At 44.0% G+C, this 17,645-nt stretch overlaps 1 protein-coding gene across 6 annotated transcripts in view; it reads right to left on the bottom strand.

Moving 5' to 3' along the window:
* PLXNC1 (plexin C1) overlaps nt 1-17,645 on the bottom strand; it is a 161,243-nt gene that overhangs the window by 130,290 nt on the left and 13,308 nt on the right. For 4 of the 6 annotated variants that reach the window (XM_035257297.3, XM_002752858.7, XM_035257299.3 and 1 more), the window contains exon 2: nt 8,572-8,712. The exons of the other annotated variants lie outside the window; for them this stretch is intronic. In XM_035257297.3, the coding sequence (XP_035113188.2) occupies nt 8,572-8,712 (141 nt within the window). The remainder of the gene's footprint in view (nt 1-8,571; nt 8,713-17,645) is intronic. 6 annotated transcript variants of the gene reach the window in all.

The following is a 17,645-nucleotide window of genomic DNA, read 5'->3' as shown; positions in this document are numbered from 1 at the left end:
TGTGATTTTCACTGAGCCTTGTCCTGATAGCCATAGATGCTGGGTTTAAATTAGTATGTTTTGGCCGGGCATGGTGGCTCATGCCTGTAATCCCAGCACTTTGAGAGGCCGAGATGGGCGGATCACGAGGTCAAGAGATCGAGACCATCCTGGCCAACATAGTGAAACCCCATCTCTAGTAAAAATACAAAAAAAAATTAGCTGGGCATGGTGGCGTATGCCTGTAGTCCCAGCTACTTGGGAGGCTGAGGCAGGTGAATTGCTTGAATGCAGGAGGCGGAGGTTGCCGTGAGCCAAGACTGCGCCACTGCACTCCAGCCTGGCCCCTGTCGACAGTGAGACTCTGTCTCAAAAAAAAAAAAAAAAAAAAATTAGTATGTTTCATCAACAGTGGAAGTTGGACCTCTCTAGAAGGCAATTTGGCATGATCTATCAAAATCATAAAGCACATACCCTTGGACCCTGTGGCCCCTCACATATATATGTGAAATGATATATATTCATTGTAGCATTGCTATAAAGAAAAGATTAAAACAACCTAAGTGTCCAGCAATAGGAAACTGGTTAAGTAAACTATAGTATCAACAAGGGAATACTATTCAGCCATAAAAATAATTAGAAAGCTCCCTGGTATATTTAATGTGTTATATTAAACATGTATATATATTTGTAAATACACACATATATACATATACAGGTATTTTTACATATATAACATATCTGTTTACTGTGTTTTGTTTCAATAAAAGGGAGAAAGAATATCTTCACTCTTTTGCCTGTAGACAGATATAAACTGTCTCTAGAAAGATACCCACGAAACTGCTATCATTGGTTGTCTTAGAAGTCAAGAACAGGTGACTTTCAAAGAATATTTTCTTGGTTCTTTTGAGTTTTAAATGATATCAATGTATTACCTTAAAAATAAATACATACGCTGGGCATGGTGGCTCATGCCTGTAATCCCAGCACTTTGGGAGGCTGAAGTGGGTGGATCATAAGGTCAGGAGTTCGAGACCAGCCTGACCAACATGGTGAAACCCCATCTGTACTAAAAATACAAAAATTAGCCAGGCGTGATGGCAGGTACCTGTAATCCCAGGAGGCTGAGGCAGGAGAATAGCTTGAACCCAGTAAGTAGAGGTTGCAGTGAGCTGAGATCGCACCACTGCACTATAGCCTGGGTGACAGAGCCAGACTCTGTGTCAAAAAAAAATAATAAATTTAAAAAATTAAACGATACATATAATTTAAAAATCCTTGAGGGTGAGTGACTCAAACTTTTCCTTTTTTTGGCTAGATTATGCAAACAATGCTCTCCATAATCCTGACAGGACAAGAGGAAGTTTTAATTTTCACCACAGGGTCCCAAATGTGCTACGCAGATTAGGGAGGGATTTCTGCATCTGTGAACCCTGGAGTCTCATCTCTCTCAGGTAACGACAAGACGATCTGTGTTAATATCGTCTCTCACCTCGCCCAAACCCCAGCCCACAGGCACTGATGGAACCCTTGGACTTTCTCACTGTAAACTCCATGAGAATATCAACACAGAGACAAAAGCCAACAAGACTGGAGCAAGGGAAACCTTCCTTCCTCAGCTCCTTTTAGGTGGGCAACCTCGGGAAAAGAACATGATCAAGTGAAGCGATGCAGGAAGTAACGATGAGTCACAAAAACCCAAAATGGGTTGAATTTTGCATAAGAGAAATCTCATCCAATTCTCACACACACACACACACACACACACAGGCTCCTTGGGCACAATGTAGATTTTTATCTATTGCTTCCAGGATACAAACATAATATAGATCTTATCTGAAGTCAATCTGAACCTTCTCCATGTGTCTGCTTGTATACTCCTTCATCCAAGTCTCCGACATCACCTCCTCTGAGAGGCTTTCCCTGATCACTTCTCTGCTGAACACCTCTGTCACTCTCTACCCATCGCTCTGTTCTCTTCATAGCACTTGGCCCTATCTGAAGTATCTTTATCGCTGATTAATCCATTTGCTTGTTTTCTATCTTTTTCTTCTCACCAGGGAAGCAGGGGCATTGTCTGTTTTGTTCACCTTTGTATATTCAGCACCCAGAACAGTGCCTGGCACATATAAGGTGCCCAGTAAATATTTATTAAATAAAAAATGACTCTATTAGCATTCAAGATTTCACAGGGCTCTTCAGCTTTTTCCAGCTAAAGCCTGTGTAGAAAACAAATTTCCTCTGATGAAGAATTTCAGTTCGTGTCAATATACTGTTTATGTTGACGTCTACCTAAAGACTCATGGTAGACTATTAACTGGCCTAGGGATTTTTGTTGCATACAAAACTCCCAACTACACTGCTGAAATTAACTGAGTGGAGACTTCCACACCATACAATTGTAAGACAGGCTCAAGACCACCCATGGGAAGGATAGCATGGTGAGGAAAATGAGGGGGAGAAAAATTAAAAGACTGTGTTTTTTGTCCTTATGATTGCCATGAGATGAAAAAGCCACAGGTGTTCAAAAAGCTAAAATATTTTATGCCAAGTTTCATTTCCTATGGCTCTCTGTGGGGCTAACCAGTTGAAAGGCAAATAAGCCAACTCTTTCATTTATTATTATTTTTTTCCATAAGCAGTTTCTGAGAAATGCTGGAAAGGAGACTTAAATCACACATACACACACACACGCCTACACACACATGTGCATGCCTGTGATGCATGCACACACACACACACACACACACACACGAGAAAGCAAGATAAGTATTCAATGTGCCTCAGTAGTTAGGAGTAACAAAGACGAAATATAAAGATTAAGGCAAATTTGTCTTTTGTTTCCTATCTGCTTATTACCATGTGGATAGTAAGAGAGGCATACAGTCTGAACCACAAGTTCTAGATTTGTGGATTATTCGGGGACTAAAATTTTCAAATTGTGGAGTCCTTGCACACTCATAAATCGGAATTAATGAGGTGGGGGGAACTTGAAGTAGGCTTCACATGACATCCTAAACAGCCAATCAGTGAACCCACAGAAGAGTTTTGACACTTCCTGCTGTTTTTACTTTTTGGTCTGTTAGCTCAGCCATCCCCCCCGCCCCACCACTTCCGGTCCCAGGTCCTGTCCTAGGTTCCCCAAGTTCTCCTGTTCCTTGTTTGAACATTTTCTAGGTGTATAGTAGAGCTTGTTTTTACAAAAGATTTTTGTCTCTTATGTTCATTCAAAAACTTTCATAACCAGAGTCAAGGCCTACTCTTTAGGCAGCACACAGTTTTTGCTTCTGTTTGAATTCAGCCAGAACTTTTTGGAACTGGTTTAATTTTACTGTGATTGGAATAAACAAAATCCCCATTAGTGGGGCCCTGTGCAGTGGCTCATGCCTGTAATCCCGGCTCTTTGGAAAGCTCAGGTGGGAGATTCTCTAGAGCCTAGGAGTTCGAGACCAGCCTGGGCAACATGGCAACACCCTATCTATACAAAAAATTAGCCAGATGTGGGGGCACAGGCCTGTAGTCCCAGCTACTCAAGAGGCTGACGTAGGAGGATCACTTAAGCCTGGGAGGCAGAGGTTGTAGTGAGCTGAGACTGCACCGCCGCACTCCAGCCTGGGCAACAGAGTCAGACCTTGGCTCAAAAAAGAAAAAAAAAACATTAAGTGGGACTGGAATTTTGAGGGCCACATAGGTAACCAGTCGACCCTAAGCACATAAGAAATACCTCAAGACTGGATATGGGGACAGGATAGAGCTGTGTGATACAGCTTCCCATACCCTGAACCCTAATTCAGTCCCTGGGATGACAGGGAGATGCTAGTCTCTTACTGCTGAAACCAATCAAAACATCAACTTGAATATAGAATTCCTACCTTTCCTATAAAGGAGCCCACTGGGGTAAAGCTGGGAAAATGCTTATATTAAAATGCTATTGTAAACCCTTTGTAAACAGGATTCAGAGACCCCCTGGAACCACATGGAGCTCTGAGAGGAGAGGGCTCTACACTCAGCTGGGTTGTCAGAAGGCCATCCCCAAACAGGAACAAAGTAAATCACAGGGTTCCCAGCCCCTCTTCATGAAACCTCAAACACCTGCATCTTGGTCTCAGCCCTTATACTCCAACCTTAGACGGAAAATACAAAATAAGAACCAACTCCTCAAACTCTACTAAGCTCTGTTAGAGTTACTGCAGTTTAGCTGGGGGCTAGAAGCTCAGACTCTGGGAACAGACAATTTTGGTTCAGAGCACCTTGAGGTTCAGAGCACCTTGAACAAGACACCTAACCTCTCGAAGCCTCGGGTTTTTCATTTATAAAGTGGAGATGGTGAGAACATTGACTGGTAAGGATGAAACGAGTTAACCCGTGCAGACACTGGTTCTAATGTGCAGCACACGGGAAGAGCTCAGAAATGTAGCGATTCTTCTTCCTTGCCCACTGCCTTCTTATCTTTTATGCTTACAAGAAAGGTTAATGGGCATGCATAAAGTGACAAATTTCAAATTTCATGTATATTCTGTTATTACTTATTTGACCACCCGGAAAAGCTCAAAATATGCCATTCTGCCCTTGAAATAAGGATAACTTTCCATAGGCAACAGAGTCAGCTCAAAGGAATCCAACCCACATGATGGGCTGCACCGCAATCTGGAGAGAGACACGGTGTGTGTTTACAGAAATGTGTCTACTGTGCAACACGTGCAATGTGAATTCTCCAAAGCTGAGTTCAGTGTGGCCATACGTTTCAGCTGATCTCAGTGGAGACGCTGACAACTGAAAAATGACAGCATGCAATCATGTTCTGAAAGGACGCAGGATGGGGAAATAACTGCTGAGGGTGACTAGACAGAACTCGCCTCACGACCATGGGACTGCACACTGATAAAATCAAAGAGCAGATGAGATGCTCTCAAAGGACTCTTTGAGTTCTAAGTTCCTTCGATTTTCCCAAAATCTTATAAAGGGACTTAGGTTGAAAGGCAAAAGAAGGAGGATAGCGAAGGTGCTGGCATACTGTAGCCTTTCGTTTCTTCAGAGATCATCAGTGAAATCTTACCTTTGGAGGTAATGCCGTCTTCCTTGGAAAATGTGTGTCTTTAAAGATACTTTAAAAGTGATCCAGTACCTCAGCTTAATTTCTAAATAATGTACCCAAATAATAGAATATGATATTGTTATTTAAAAGTACTGTTTACAAAGGGTTTGCAAGAACATTTTAACATAAGCATTTTCCCTCACTAACTGAAGAAAAGGATGTAAAATTGGATGCAAAATCTGACCTCAACTACACAGAGAGTCCAAAATGCTGACAGCGGTTGCTTCTGCACAACACAATTAGGGGTAATTTTTTCTTTGCCATCCTCTCACCCCCCATGACTCGGCAACTTTTTACATGAGCATATATTACCTTTACAATAAGGAAAAATTAGTCAAATAACATGAGGATTAAAATTGCACCAAATTATATGAAAACTCATAGGATTTGCAGAGATTTAAGAAGTCGGGCTTTACTGGTGGTGGTAAATAACAGCAGTTGGGCCCCAGTTGTTGTTTCCTGACTCTCATTCAATGAGATATATACAACCGCGCCTGCCACATGTCAAAATGCCTTCAACTCATGATCACTCGGAAACTGATGAGTCAGGCTGTGGCTGCTCCAAGCCCTCTTTCGTCTCCCCCTCCTACTGTCTGCGTTTGGGTTGGGTTTTGTTTTTTGCTGCTCATTAGTTCCCCCACGCTGTGGCTTAAGGAGCCAAGCTTGTGTCTATCAGTGTTCTTCCTTTCTAACAGTTCTGGTGACAAGCCTTGGCAAGGGAGAAGCTGAAAGCTTCTGAATAAAGGGATTTGAGGATTATCAGTGGCTTCCGAATCATCCGCACGATTCTGGGTCTTCAGGATTCTGGGTAAATTCAGGGGCTGCATCCAAGAATCTGTATACAGGATACAGGAGGGAAGCTTGAGTATTACTGAGCTGCCCTAGGGAGCCTGGTGGGCCAAGTCAGCTCAAGTTCATCTCTCATACCCTTCTCCTGAGTGAGAGAAGTTCTCTCTTATTGGGGCCTGGCAGGGGTGAGTGTTTATTTCCAAGAAGTTACCATGCCAGTGAGGTATTCCCTCAGTCAGATAGTCCACCTTCTTCTCAGGCTGGGACTCTTTCCCAAGCCTCTAGGAAGCCTGACTCACCCCAGGAGCATCTGTCCCCCGGCTTCGGGGCATGGACCCCTATCCTCGTGTCTCCCACTTGTCCCTGGAATGCTCAGAGAGTGGTTCCAATGTCTACAGCAGAGGTTGCAAAGTCAGTGTAGCACGGGGGATCTTAGTGCAGTCTCTGAAGTCATTCCGCGTTCATTCCCTGCTCTGCCCCTGTGTGACCTGAGCAAAATCATCCCACTTCTCTGGGCCTCGATTCCCTCATCTGTCAAATGGGAATAGCAGGCCTGCCTCACTGGGTGAGGGAGAGGATTGAATTTGTTAGAAGATGTAGAGTCACTTGGCATCTAGGAAGCACTGTGGAAATGTTAGCAGTCACAAAACAAACAACAAAAAGCTGCCTTTGTTATCAAACCCTTAAAGAAACATCAAGGCCACAGAGGTGGCTTCTGAATGGGCACCCCATGCAGACCCTGAGGAGATAGAGACTTTGGTGGGCCGCGGCCTCCTCAGCAGCATGAAGCTGCAGCCTGGTGCTGCTCACTGGTTGCTGCAACATTGCTAAAAGCTGGCCAGCTGCATGCAGACTGCTGGGGAACAAGCAGGACAGGCAAAACCAGGCAGTCCCATGGGAACTATTTATAGACCAGTGTTCCTTCACCTCCAATTCACCATGTAGCAGTTTGATTGGCTCGGCTTTGGGGAAACAGTGTTCTTGTCAAAACACTCGTCAAAAACATCCCAAATCTGAAAAGATAATTGGTGAGGAGGCCCAGAAAGGCTTGATGGAAACTCCTGCCAGGCAAATGGGTCCAATAAGCCTGACCAGGTTGGTGGCGCTACAGATATCACCGAGTGACTTGTGTAGAACGATGGATGGGTATTTACCCTTCCCCAGGAAATAACGCTAACACAACAGGAACGATGATCAATGTATATTTTAAAAGAATGTGTATACAAACAAACTCCCTCCCATATGTTACTGGGTTTCCTCCAAAGAAAACAGATTAAATCAAATGCCTACCAGGCACTCAGCACTGTATTAGGCTGTGGGAATTCATGGCCCCCTTCTCACAAGGCTTAAAATCAAGTTGGGAAGGCAAGACAAACACCAGCGATAAGGTGAGGTCTCCAGGCAAGGCATTTGGAAGGAGTCACAAGAAGGACCTAGATCATGAGTTTTTCAGGAGATAAGAGGGGAGTAAGGTCACTCCAGGCTTAGATGTCATCAAAGAGGAGGTGGGGTTTGAGCTGAGCCAGAGCTTAGATACATAAGTTTCGTAAATAAGAGAAAAAAGAAAAGAGCATTTCAGGCTGGGGGTACACTGTGAGCAAAAGTGTGGAAACAGGATCATATTTGGAAACAGGATCAAACAGGAACAAGTAAATAGGTTTGGCTTGGGGATGGGTGGGGGTGGGGAATACATGTGCAGAAGACAGAAATAGAGAACATCAGAAGAGGAAAGGCTTTTTCTGGGTTGTCTAGTAGAACTGTATTTTACTGATAAGTAAATAGAGGCTCAGAAAGGTTAGGCAATTCACCTAAAGTCACACAGCAAGTGATCTATGGGAGATTAGTTGAGAAACAGATCTATTATTCAATTAAGAATCTGAGCTGAGAGTAAATGGACTGGCTGCAGAAAGGCAAAGGAATCTCAGTCTTTTGTCATACAAATAGTGCAGATCCCGACCAGGAATATTATTGGAGACCACGGAAGGTCTTCAATAAATGCTTGCTGATGGCATTGATAAGATGACAACTACATAACTTCAGACAATTTGGTATCTCTGATTTTATTTTCTCTTCCTCCCCTCTTCCCCTCTCAAAAATGAATAAAAACCTGTACTTGACCGGGGTATATCCATACAGTGGGGAAAAAATAGTCCTCTGAGATGAAAGTCAAGAGGAGTCTCAAAGCATTTTAGATCTCTAACCTCTCTGTGGTGTGTGTGGGTACAAAGGGCAGAAAACAAACCCCCTCCATGGGTGGCAAGTGGGCTGGAGGGAAGGAACACTTGTTTTTTCTTCTTTTCAAGCCCTATAATCTCTTATCTCTTTGAAGTTGTGAGAAATCAGGTGCTTTTTACATTTCCATGATAAAGGAGCTAGAACTAAAAGGTTACATGTCTTGGGAAGGTGAGTCAGGGTTGGTGTAGGGACCAGACCTCCGTTTACCTCACCCAAGCAGCTTGTGAGGAAGGAAGAAAAACTATCTTGGCGCACTCCTGGGCAGCAAGGTAGCTGGTATTCATTACATGTCCAGGGGGTGTCTTACACACAGAATGCCAGGTTTTCTTCCAGGCCATTTCTGGGAGTCTCTGAGGAGTTCACAAAGTTTTTTGTTTGGTCCCATGCATAACCCAGAAGCATTAAAAAAATTTTTTAAAGGCATAAAATGTCACTATTAAAATAGACATTTGAAGAAGGCACAGAAAACCAACCTTAAGTAACTGGCCACCTCCAGTCCCCAAGAATAAAACAGTCCTGTTCATTACCACGGTGCCATAAACGGATGTCAGGTCGGAATGGATCAAGGTAGATGATGCAATTGGTTGGACTCTTTCAGGTGGATCCCCTTCTTTCTGAACATGCACACAAACGCACAAAAAAAATAACAACAATTTTTAACAGCGATACTTCTCATTACACTGATAAAACGTCACTCACGCCCTCCTAGGCAGGGTCCCATATACTTTTTCTTTTTTCTTTCTTTTCTTTTTATTTTTTTTTTGAGATGGAGTCTCACTCTGTCGCCAGGCTGGAATGCAGTGGCGCGATCTCGTCTGACTGCAACCTCCACCTCCTGGGTTCAAGCGATTCTCCTGCCTCAGTCTCCCCAGTAGCTGGGACTACAGGCGCCCACCACCATGCCCAGCTAATTTTTGTACTTTTTTTAGTAGAGACGGGATTTCACCATGTTGGCCTCGATGGTCTCGATCTCCTGACCTCGTGATCTGCCCGCCTTGGGCTCCCAAAGTGCTGGGATTACAGGTGTGAGCCACCGCACCCGGCCTACATTTTCTTAGATAAGATTCCCCAGGAACAACCCTTCATTACCTTGCAAAATCACCATACCTGCCCAACCAAAGAAAGCCCCTGTTTACTACGTATGAACAGGTATTGAGTGCCAGAGCGAGCTGGCCACCTATTTAACACCCCCCAGCTGGTATAGGAAGCTGAATTCTACTTTAGTGCCAAGAGACAGCCCACCGCGGAATTGGGAGGCAGACTCTCTTATACTTGGCTGTTTTCAAAATCCTGCCGCCAATTCATTTTAGCTAGGCGTTGGCTTCTGTGAGGTTAAACACAAACATTTCCCAAGATGTGACACGGACGATCCTATCGGGTATGACGGCAGAAAGGAGGGATTCTGGGCTTACAAAAAGGGATCGCAGGAAGCCTGAAGACAGGGTCGCTAATTCGGGGGGCGGGGGGGAGGGAGGCAAATATGCAGTCGTGGACCATGGGTAGGATGGAGCCACAGAGCTAAGGAGGAACCAAGGCGAAGGGCTGGCCCTGGTGCTGATGCTTTTAAAGGGGAAAGCACAAAGCCTAACTCCCAACCTGAAGGCATTTAAATTGTCTGAGGCTCTGAGCACATGTAATCACACGCTTGCTCCTGATCATTAAACAAAGCCCCTCTTTAAACCCAGAGCAGAGAGAGTGTCAACGAAAATGTCTTTTTCTTTTTTGTTGAAAAGGAATGAAGTGCTTTATGCTGCGTCCTGCCTTCAACGACAGGAAACTGAGTTTGTTACACAAATCTTTGGAAGATATGGAGCTAGGAAGAGCCGTTGCCGTCTGCAGCTACTGAACACAGTGTGATAGCACACTTTATCTGCCAGAGCTTAGTTCCCAACTCTACTAAGGTTTTTAAAGGCACATTGAAGCTGTAGCCAGCAAACTTCAGTAAGCAACACAGCCACTCCTAAAATCACCCTGTTTGGCGAGGGGGAGGTGGCCGCTTGGAGGCTAAGACTTATTAACTTCATTATATTATTGCCAACAGTGTTTATGTCTTTCAATTTATGTCTTATTAAATATTCATTATTTTGAAACCCACCAAGTTTCATTAACATCTAAACTAAATGGATTACGGGCTAAATTGATTTCTGAAGCCTTTAAAGTGCCGTCTGTATTTCTTTGTTGAAGTTGCGCTGCAAGGGAAAGATAAGCCAGCAAGGACTCATCCAGTGCCCTGATCACTTTTCAAGCAAAAGATGTCACAACCTAAGAGAAAGCGACGTTTTTGAATAAAATATTCTATAGTGAACTTGGTTTAAGAAGATTTGGGGAAAGCTCATTAGAGTATTTCTTTTTCTTGTTGAAAGATACTTTTCATGCAATATGGGAAGATGAGGAGCTGTCCTGTGAAAATTGAAGGGGAAAAAAATTATCTGTGAGTCTAAGGATTGGAACAATAGATCATTATTTAGATAAGGAAGCCTCATGACTATAAGCAGAAAAAGAAAAATCAGATGACCTTTAGGATTAAAAAAAAAAATAAGTAAAATCACACCACACATCTTGCTTTAAAATAAATCCAGAATTGTTCAAACGGATCAGCTGACCATGCTTGTTATTTTTATTAAATATCTGAGCACTGCAGAAAAGCTAATGTGGAGAATAGAGCATCATGTCTGCCCTGGTATCCAGAATGTTCTCATGTCACTATCTCTGGCTGGAGGATTCCATTCCACTTCATGTCACAACACAGAAAAGTAATGGATGTGGACTGCAGGTTATCCACAGGGTCCAGATGGGACAGTGTACATCCAGGTTTGGTATATAGTAGGTGCTTAACACTGTACCTGTATTAATTCATGAAGAACCATAGGTAGCTTTTCCTGAGGTGGGACGAAAGATCCTGTTTGTAAAAGACTGGCTCCAAAAACACAGAGGCAGCTGAAAGGGAACAAGGAGAAGTCTGTCCCAAATTACCATCTCACCCTTCCTGGTGTCCTTCTGTGATTTCTGGCTGCCCTCAACAATTGTAGTTTTTTCTTTTTTGAGACGGAATTTCATTCTTGTTGCCCAGGCTGGAGTGCAATGGCGCAAGCTCGGCTCACTGCAACGTTTGCCTCCCAGGTTCAAGCAATTCTCCTGTCTCAGCCTCCCAAGTAGCTTGGATTATAGGCATGTGCTATCATGCCTGGCTAATTTTGTATTTTTAGTAGAGACGGGGTTTCTCCATGTTGGTCAGGTTGGTTTCGAACTCCCGACCTTAGGTGATCTGCCCATCTCAGCCTCCCAAAGTGCTGGGATTACAGGCATGAGCCACCCCGCCCAGCCTGTAGTTTTTTCAAAGTCCAGGATCAATAGTATAGGTAACTGAGGCGAGAGGATTGCTTGAGGCCAAGAGCTGGAGACCAGCCTGGGTCAGCAAGACCCCATCTCTACAAAAATAAAAAATTAGCTAGGTGTGCGGCACACACTTGCTGTCCCACCTATTCAGGAGGCTGAGGCAGGTGGATTGCTTGAGTCCAGGAGTTCCAGGTTATAGTGAGCTACGATTGAGCCACTGTACTCCAGCCTGGACAACAAAGTGGGAACCTACCTTAAAAAAAGGTAGCAAAGGTGAGTGGTGCAGCCATTAAATCAACATTCTCAAATTTGAGAGAACACACCACCCAGGACTCATTTACATTTGATCTTGGTTCTCACTCACTCGGTGACCTGGGCAATTAATTTAACCCCGTGAGGGGTTAGCTTTCTAAACCATCTAATAAGGCTGATGTGTCTGACTGCCAGGGTGGTTACAAAAAAGAGATGATAATAGTGGTAAGAAGAATAATACCAGCTAACATGTATTAACACTTACTGCGTCCTACTTGAAGTATGTTATCATCTTACCTAATAAAGGCAGTATAGCATAGTGAGCCAGACACCAAAGTTTTACTCCTGGCTCTGTCACTTTTTAGCTAAGTAATTTTGTACATGTGATTTAATCTCTCGGTGACTCAGTTTCCTCCTCTATATGGTGGAAATGATGTTAACAGCACAGAATTTTTATGCCACAGACTTTTTATGAGGACCAGTTATTAGTGCATAAGCCTCAATAACCCTTAGAATAGTGCTTGGCACATAGCAACACATAACCCATGCTTGCTATCATCACTTCATTTAAAAATGCAAGTTACTGCCACACCCATGGCAGTTATTTCCTCTTTGCCAAGAAGAACCCTAATTTTGTTGAGATAGCAAAGAACCCAAGCCTGGTGGAAGCCATCATTGGATCAAGCCAAACAGCAACCCCATTCCCTATTGCCAGACATGGCAACCCCATTCCCTATTGCTTTCCTAACCCTTAGAGCTAAGGGTGGTCATATGACCCAGTCCTGGGCAGGGAGATGTAAGAAGTCCACTGGAAGGATTTCTGGGAATAAATTTCCTCCTTGATAACAGAAGGCTTTTGAGAAGAACCCATTTGCCCTCATCCCTCACTTCCTCCTCTAGAATACAGTTGTGTGATGTCACCATGTGTAGACTCGTGGTAATCATTCTGTTTCCATGAGATTCAAGATGAAGGATGGAAGAAAACATGCTAATATTGGTGCAGGGAAAAGAAAAGAGACATCTTTTCTTTTCGCTTCCGTTCCTGAAGAAACCTCTGAGCCTCAGACCTCCAACTTACAACCATTTACTAAGTTAACAAGAGTTGCCGTGGTTTAAGCCACTGTTGGTTGGATTTTCTGCTACTTGGAACCAAAAGCAAGTCACTGTTTGAGAAATGACAATCACAACCTGTTGGAGTAGATACCAAACTGCAGCTCTTCCTCAGCTGCAGGGACCAGGACGTGGACAAGTGCCTGCTCCTCTCACCACCCTGGAGGACCCTAGACACAGTCAGGATTTTGTAGCCAATTACAACAGCGAGCCTGGAAGAAAATGGGAGAGGAGACTCAGACCTCATGAAAACTCTAAGGGCTGCTCTGGCTGAATGGAAATGGATTCTTTTGTGCTGGAAACACACAGAAATGGACAGGTCCCTGTGAATGGGAAAAGGAACCCTTTGAATGGCTTTCTTATGCTCATTGCAGCAAATGAAAACAAAAGAAAGACAGGCTCCTGAGAAATGTCCTCACAAAAATGAGGTTAATACCCAGGGAACCAGGCAGAAGAAGAGGGGAAACAGTGCCGTCAGCCCCCTGCGTCCAGAGATTATTCTTTCTCTCTTTTTTACCGGCCTATTTTCTATCTTGCCCTTCTCTCCCCTTAGGGCATAATCGCTAATGTTGCTCTGAGCCTATTCTGTCTAGTTTATTATGTGTAATTTATTTCTGAATCCCAGCCTCTGCTTGTTCGTCTGTGTGTAACAAGGTTAATGCCTTGTAATGATGCTTTTGCCAGTTCTGCCTTTCATGACAAAATCCAATCTTGATTTTGCTCTAAACCTTGTCTCCCCTTTGGGCTTTCTTGGTTCCCTCAGAGTTGTCACTCTGCTTCTCCTTCCTGCCATGTCTAAGCATAAAGTCACGCCTACACATTTGCCGGCTCTAAGAGGGAAACTTTTCTCAGTTGGAGGAGAAAGCTACCTTGGCTCCAACAATGTTTGGGCTGAAAGAGAGAAAGAGCTTTGGGCCTGATATAGCAAACTGGGACCAAGGCTCCTGAGGGGTGTGTGTGTGTGTGTGTGTGTGTGTATGTGTGTGTGTGCAGGGAATCATGGGCATTTCATGAGGAAAACAGCTAGACTTCTTTGCAGCTGCTTCATATGAGTTTTCATGGACAATAAACATTCCCCCATTGTGTCTTGCACAACTCCAGGGGGTGCCAGTCAGGCATCGCAAGGTGTGAAATGCACCCTCTAGAGTTGCGCCACAGTTCGGCTCTGCCCCACCATGTGAGAGATGGCCCGGCTCATCGAGGTTCAGGCAGGGCGCGCACAGCCATGCTCCAGCTTTTGTGGCAACATCTGGAGAGAACAGGCACAAAACTGGGGCCTCCAGTATTGAGCACCTAGCAAAAGTCAAGTGTTTTACCCCCAAGTTGCTAAAAGGATTCCTGTGTGTTGATTTTACCTTACCACGTGGGAGGAAATACCGACTGGGTGCCTATCAATTTCTTGTACATTGACAAAATGCCTCTCTCGGCAGTTAATGTTATATTGTTCCCTTTGGGATCCATTTGTTTTGAAGCAGTTTCATCATTTTGTATTACTTTTCAAGGGGCCCACTTGCCATTGGGAAACCTCTGAAGGAACCCTGCACCCAAGCTCTGGCCCCTGCTCTGTCCCTTATAGAGTGCTTGATTCCAGCAAGTTAAGTTTCCTGAACCTCAGTGACCATATCTGTGAAATGGACACAGTAATACGGCATGTCCTGCCTCTCAGTGTTGTTGTGAGGCCCAGATGAAATTATGTGTGTGAAAATAATTAGATTATTTTTATCCAGCTAGGGAGATGGAAAGAACAACTATATGCCCAATCGGGCAGGGATTTTATTAGGCAGGAGATTAGTCAGTGATTTTATTAGCCAGGAGAGCTTGGGTTGCCTTTCTCCATTCTAGCATATACAGTGTGGACGGGGATCGGTGATGGCCTCTCTCCAATCGTCTGAAGGAAGAATTTACACTGGGGACACAAATGATCAAAAGGAGAGGTTCAAAGTGTGCTTAGGGACTCAGCTGGGCAACCTCTAGACCAGGCAAGCATCGCTGGTATGCGGCACAGCCATGGGAAGATGCAAGGTGGTGAAGCTCATATGTCACCTCCTTCTACCCTTTCCCCTCCCTCCATGGGCCCCAGTGTCCCCAGCCTCCCAGGCCGACCCACCAGCAAAGTCCCACTTTACAAGATTCATCCTTCTTCCTACTTTCTGTCCCTTCCCCACCCCCACCTATGGCTAATTTCAATCACTTACAAAAAGATAACCTGACTCAAATAATTCACAAAAAAGATATAAATGGCAGATAGTGTAAAAACTACATTTTCCTAGTTCTTTTTTTTTTTTTTTTTTTTTTTTTGTGACAGTCTCACTTTGTTGCCCAGACTGGAGTAGCAGTGGTACGATCTTGGCTCGCTGCAACTCCCGCCTCCCAGATTCAAGCAATTCTCTTGCCTCAGCCTCCTGAGTAGGTGGGATTACAGGCATGTGACACCATGCCTGGTTAATTTTTTTTTTTTTTTTGGTAGAGATGGGGTTTCACCATGTTGGTCAGGCTGGTCTTGAACTCCTGACCTCTGGTGATCTACCCACCTCGGCCTCCCAAAGTGCTGAGATCACAGGTGTGAGCCACTGTGCCTGGCCTTTTTTTGTTTGTTTGGTTTTGAGACAGAGTCTCACTGTGTCAACCAGGCTGGAGTGTAGTGGCGTAATCTTGGCTCACTGCAACCTCCGATTCCTGAGTTCAAGTGATTCTCCTGTCTCAGCCTCCCAAGTAGCTGGGACAACAGGTACCTGCCACCATGCCCAGCTAATTTTTGTATTTTTAGTAGAGACAGGGTTTCACTATGTTGGCCAGGCTGGTCTTGAACTCCTGACTTCCTGATCCACCTACCTCGGCCTCCCAAAGTGCTGGTATCACAGGAGTGAGCCACCAGGCCGGCCCTAGATTCTTAGAATTAAGAGACTCAGTCCATCAATGTTTTTCCAGGAGGAAATGACTGGAATGCTACATGGGATAGCTCCTCACTGTGGGAGCTGTCCTGTGTGCCGTGGGACTTTACGTGTTCCTGACTCCTGTCCACAAAGTAGTGCCCTCCACCATGTTGACTACTGCAAAAGTCCCCAACACTTCTGAATATCCCCTAAGTAAATGGCATCATCCCCTGTTGAGAACCACTGAAATCTGTGACATCATTTCAGAGTTGCTGACAAATGGCTATCAGACTTTTCTTCTCTCTGGCCCTGCTCCCTATCATGGTCAATCGTACCACGAATCACCCTCAACTCTTCTCTTTCTGTCACTTCCCACATCCACTACAATCAAAATCTCAGTCGAATTTCCTAATAATCTCAAATTCACCTTCTCTATCTCTATAGGCTCTGTTCAGCCCAAGCATCCATCATTCCCCTCCCGATCTAGTACAAGAGACTCTTGGTGTCTCCCTTTTAACTTTCAATCTATTCTCTGTCCAGTAGCCAAAGTGATCTTTTAAAATATGAAACAAGTCCTGTTACTCCCTTGACTAAAATTCTCCAATGGCTTCCCATCACTACGCTGAGAACTGAATCCATGTTCCGCCCCAGGCTCTCCCTGAGCTGGTCCCTGATGAGGTCTTCACACATATTCCTTGCCATTCTTCTCCTGAGCTCTGCTTCTGCTCCCCAAGTCCCATCGCTTTCTTTCAGACTCTTGGACACATTACCAGCCTTCTGCCTCAGGGCCTTGGCACTTGCTACTTCTTCTAGCTCCACCTTCCTTCACTCCCTTGTAGTCTGGCTCTTTTCGATCTGTCAGGTTTCAAATTGAATGTCACCTATGTGTGGACACATGACCACAGCTCTTCCCATTCCTACCTTAGTTTTTATTCTGAATCACAGCACTCTATTTAATTCCTTCAAAATACTTATTATAACTACTTTTTAAAAAAACTTACTGTCTGTCTCCCAGTAGACTCCATCTGTATAAGAGGGACTATCTCCAATAGTTTATTGTATTCCACACTTTGAATGCAGCATCCACCTCAGCATCTGGCATGGAGTAGGTTGTAAATAAATGCTTATCGAATGGATAAATAAATAAATGGGTCAATGTTTGAATACTTTCAGTCAATATCTCATCAGGCAACTCTGATACCTTGATAAGTAGGCCTCGTCATTACTGAGTTCTTTAATTGAGCCAAGATTTGTCCCTTGTAAATACTGGGCCTTGGTTCTGCCTTGGGGAGCAATAGAAAATCACCCCAGACCTCCTATTACCATGTAAATTGGCCTTCTCTGAATTTCACATCCATAGCTCATTGACAGCCTGTAAGAGACAGTTTCTGGGTCTCTTGCCATCTCAGTCCATGAACAGTCAACAGATTCAGCGTACTTAAAATGTGCCTCTAAGAAGCAAACACAGTACTTTAGGTGTGCTCTGACCAAAGCAAATAATAATAGGATTGCCCTTTCCCATGATTCAATAGCATAATTTTAAGAGCATGCCCTATCATTGTGTTCTTTCAAATAAAAGTAGCTGATGGTAGCATGGAAGAGTAGAAAGAAGTGATTTAGAGTAAAAAAACATGTGGTTTCAAGTTCAAGCTCTATTACTTACAAGCTGTAAGTATTTAGACAGCCATTTATCCTCTCTGAGAGCTTTCTCTACCCACCCACCCACCCATCCACTCATCTACCTGTTATTTATGGAGCACTTGCTGATGACCAAGTACTTGATCTGTAAAATACAGATGGGAACAAACTTCCTATTGTCAAAATAAGCCAATAAATGTTTTGAAATAAAATGCAACACTTTGCAGTTCATGTCATTGGTTTCTGAAATACTTGGTAACTGAAATAAATGGTTAGAGTGGGACTCCACTGATACCCACAGTTCATGAACAGAATTCAGGGAATCCATGAAACTAGAT

The sequence above is a fragment of the Callithrix jacchus genome, chromosome 9 (genome assembly GCF_049354715.1).
Source record: "Callithrix jacchus isolate 240 chromosome 9, calJac240_pri, whole genome shotgun sequence".
Classification (NCBI taxonomy): Eukaryota; Metazoa; Chordata; class Mammalia; order Primates; family Cebidae; genus Callithrix; species Callithrix jacchus.
This window is presented reverse-complemented; position numbering and strand designations above follow the sequence as displayed.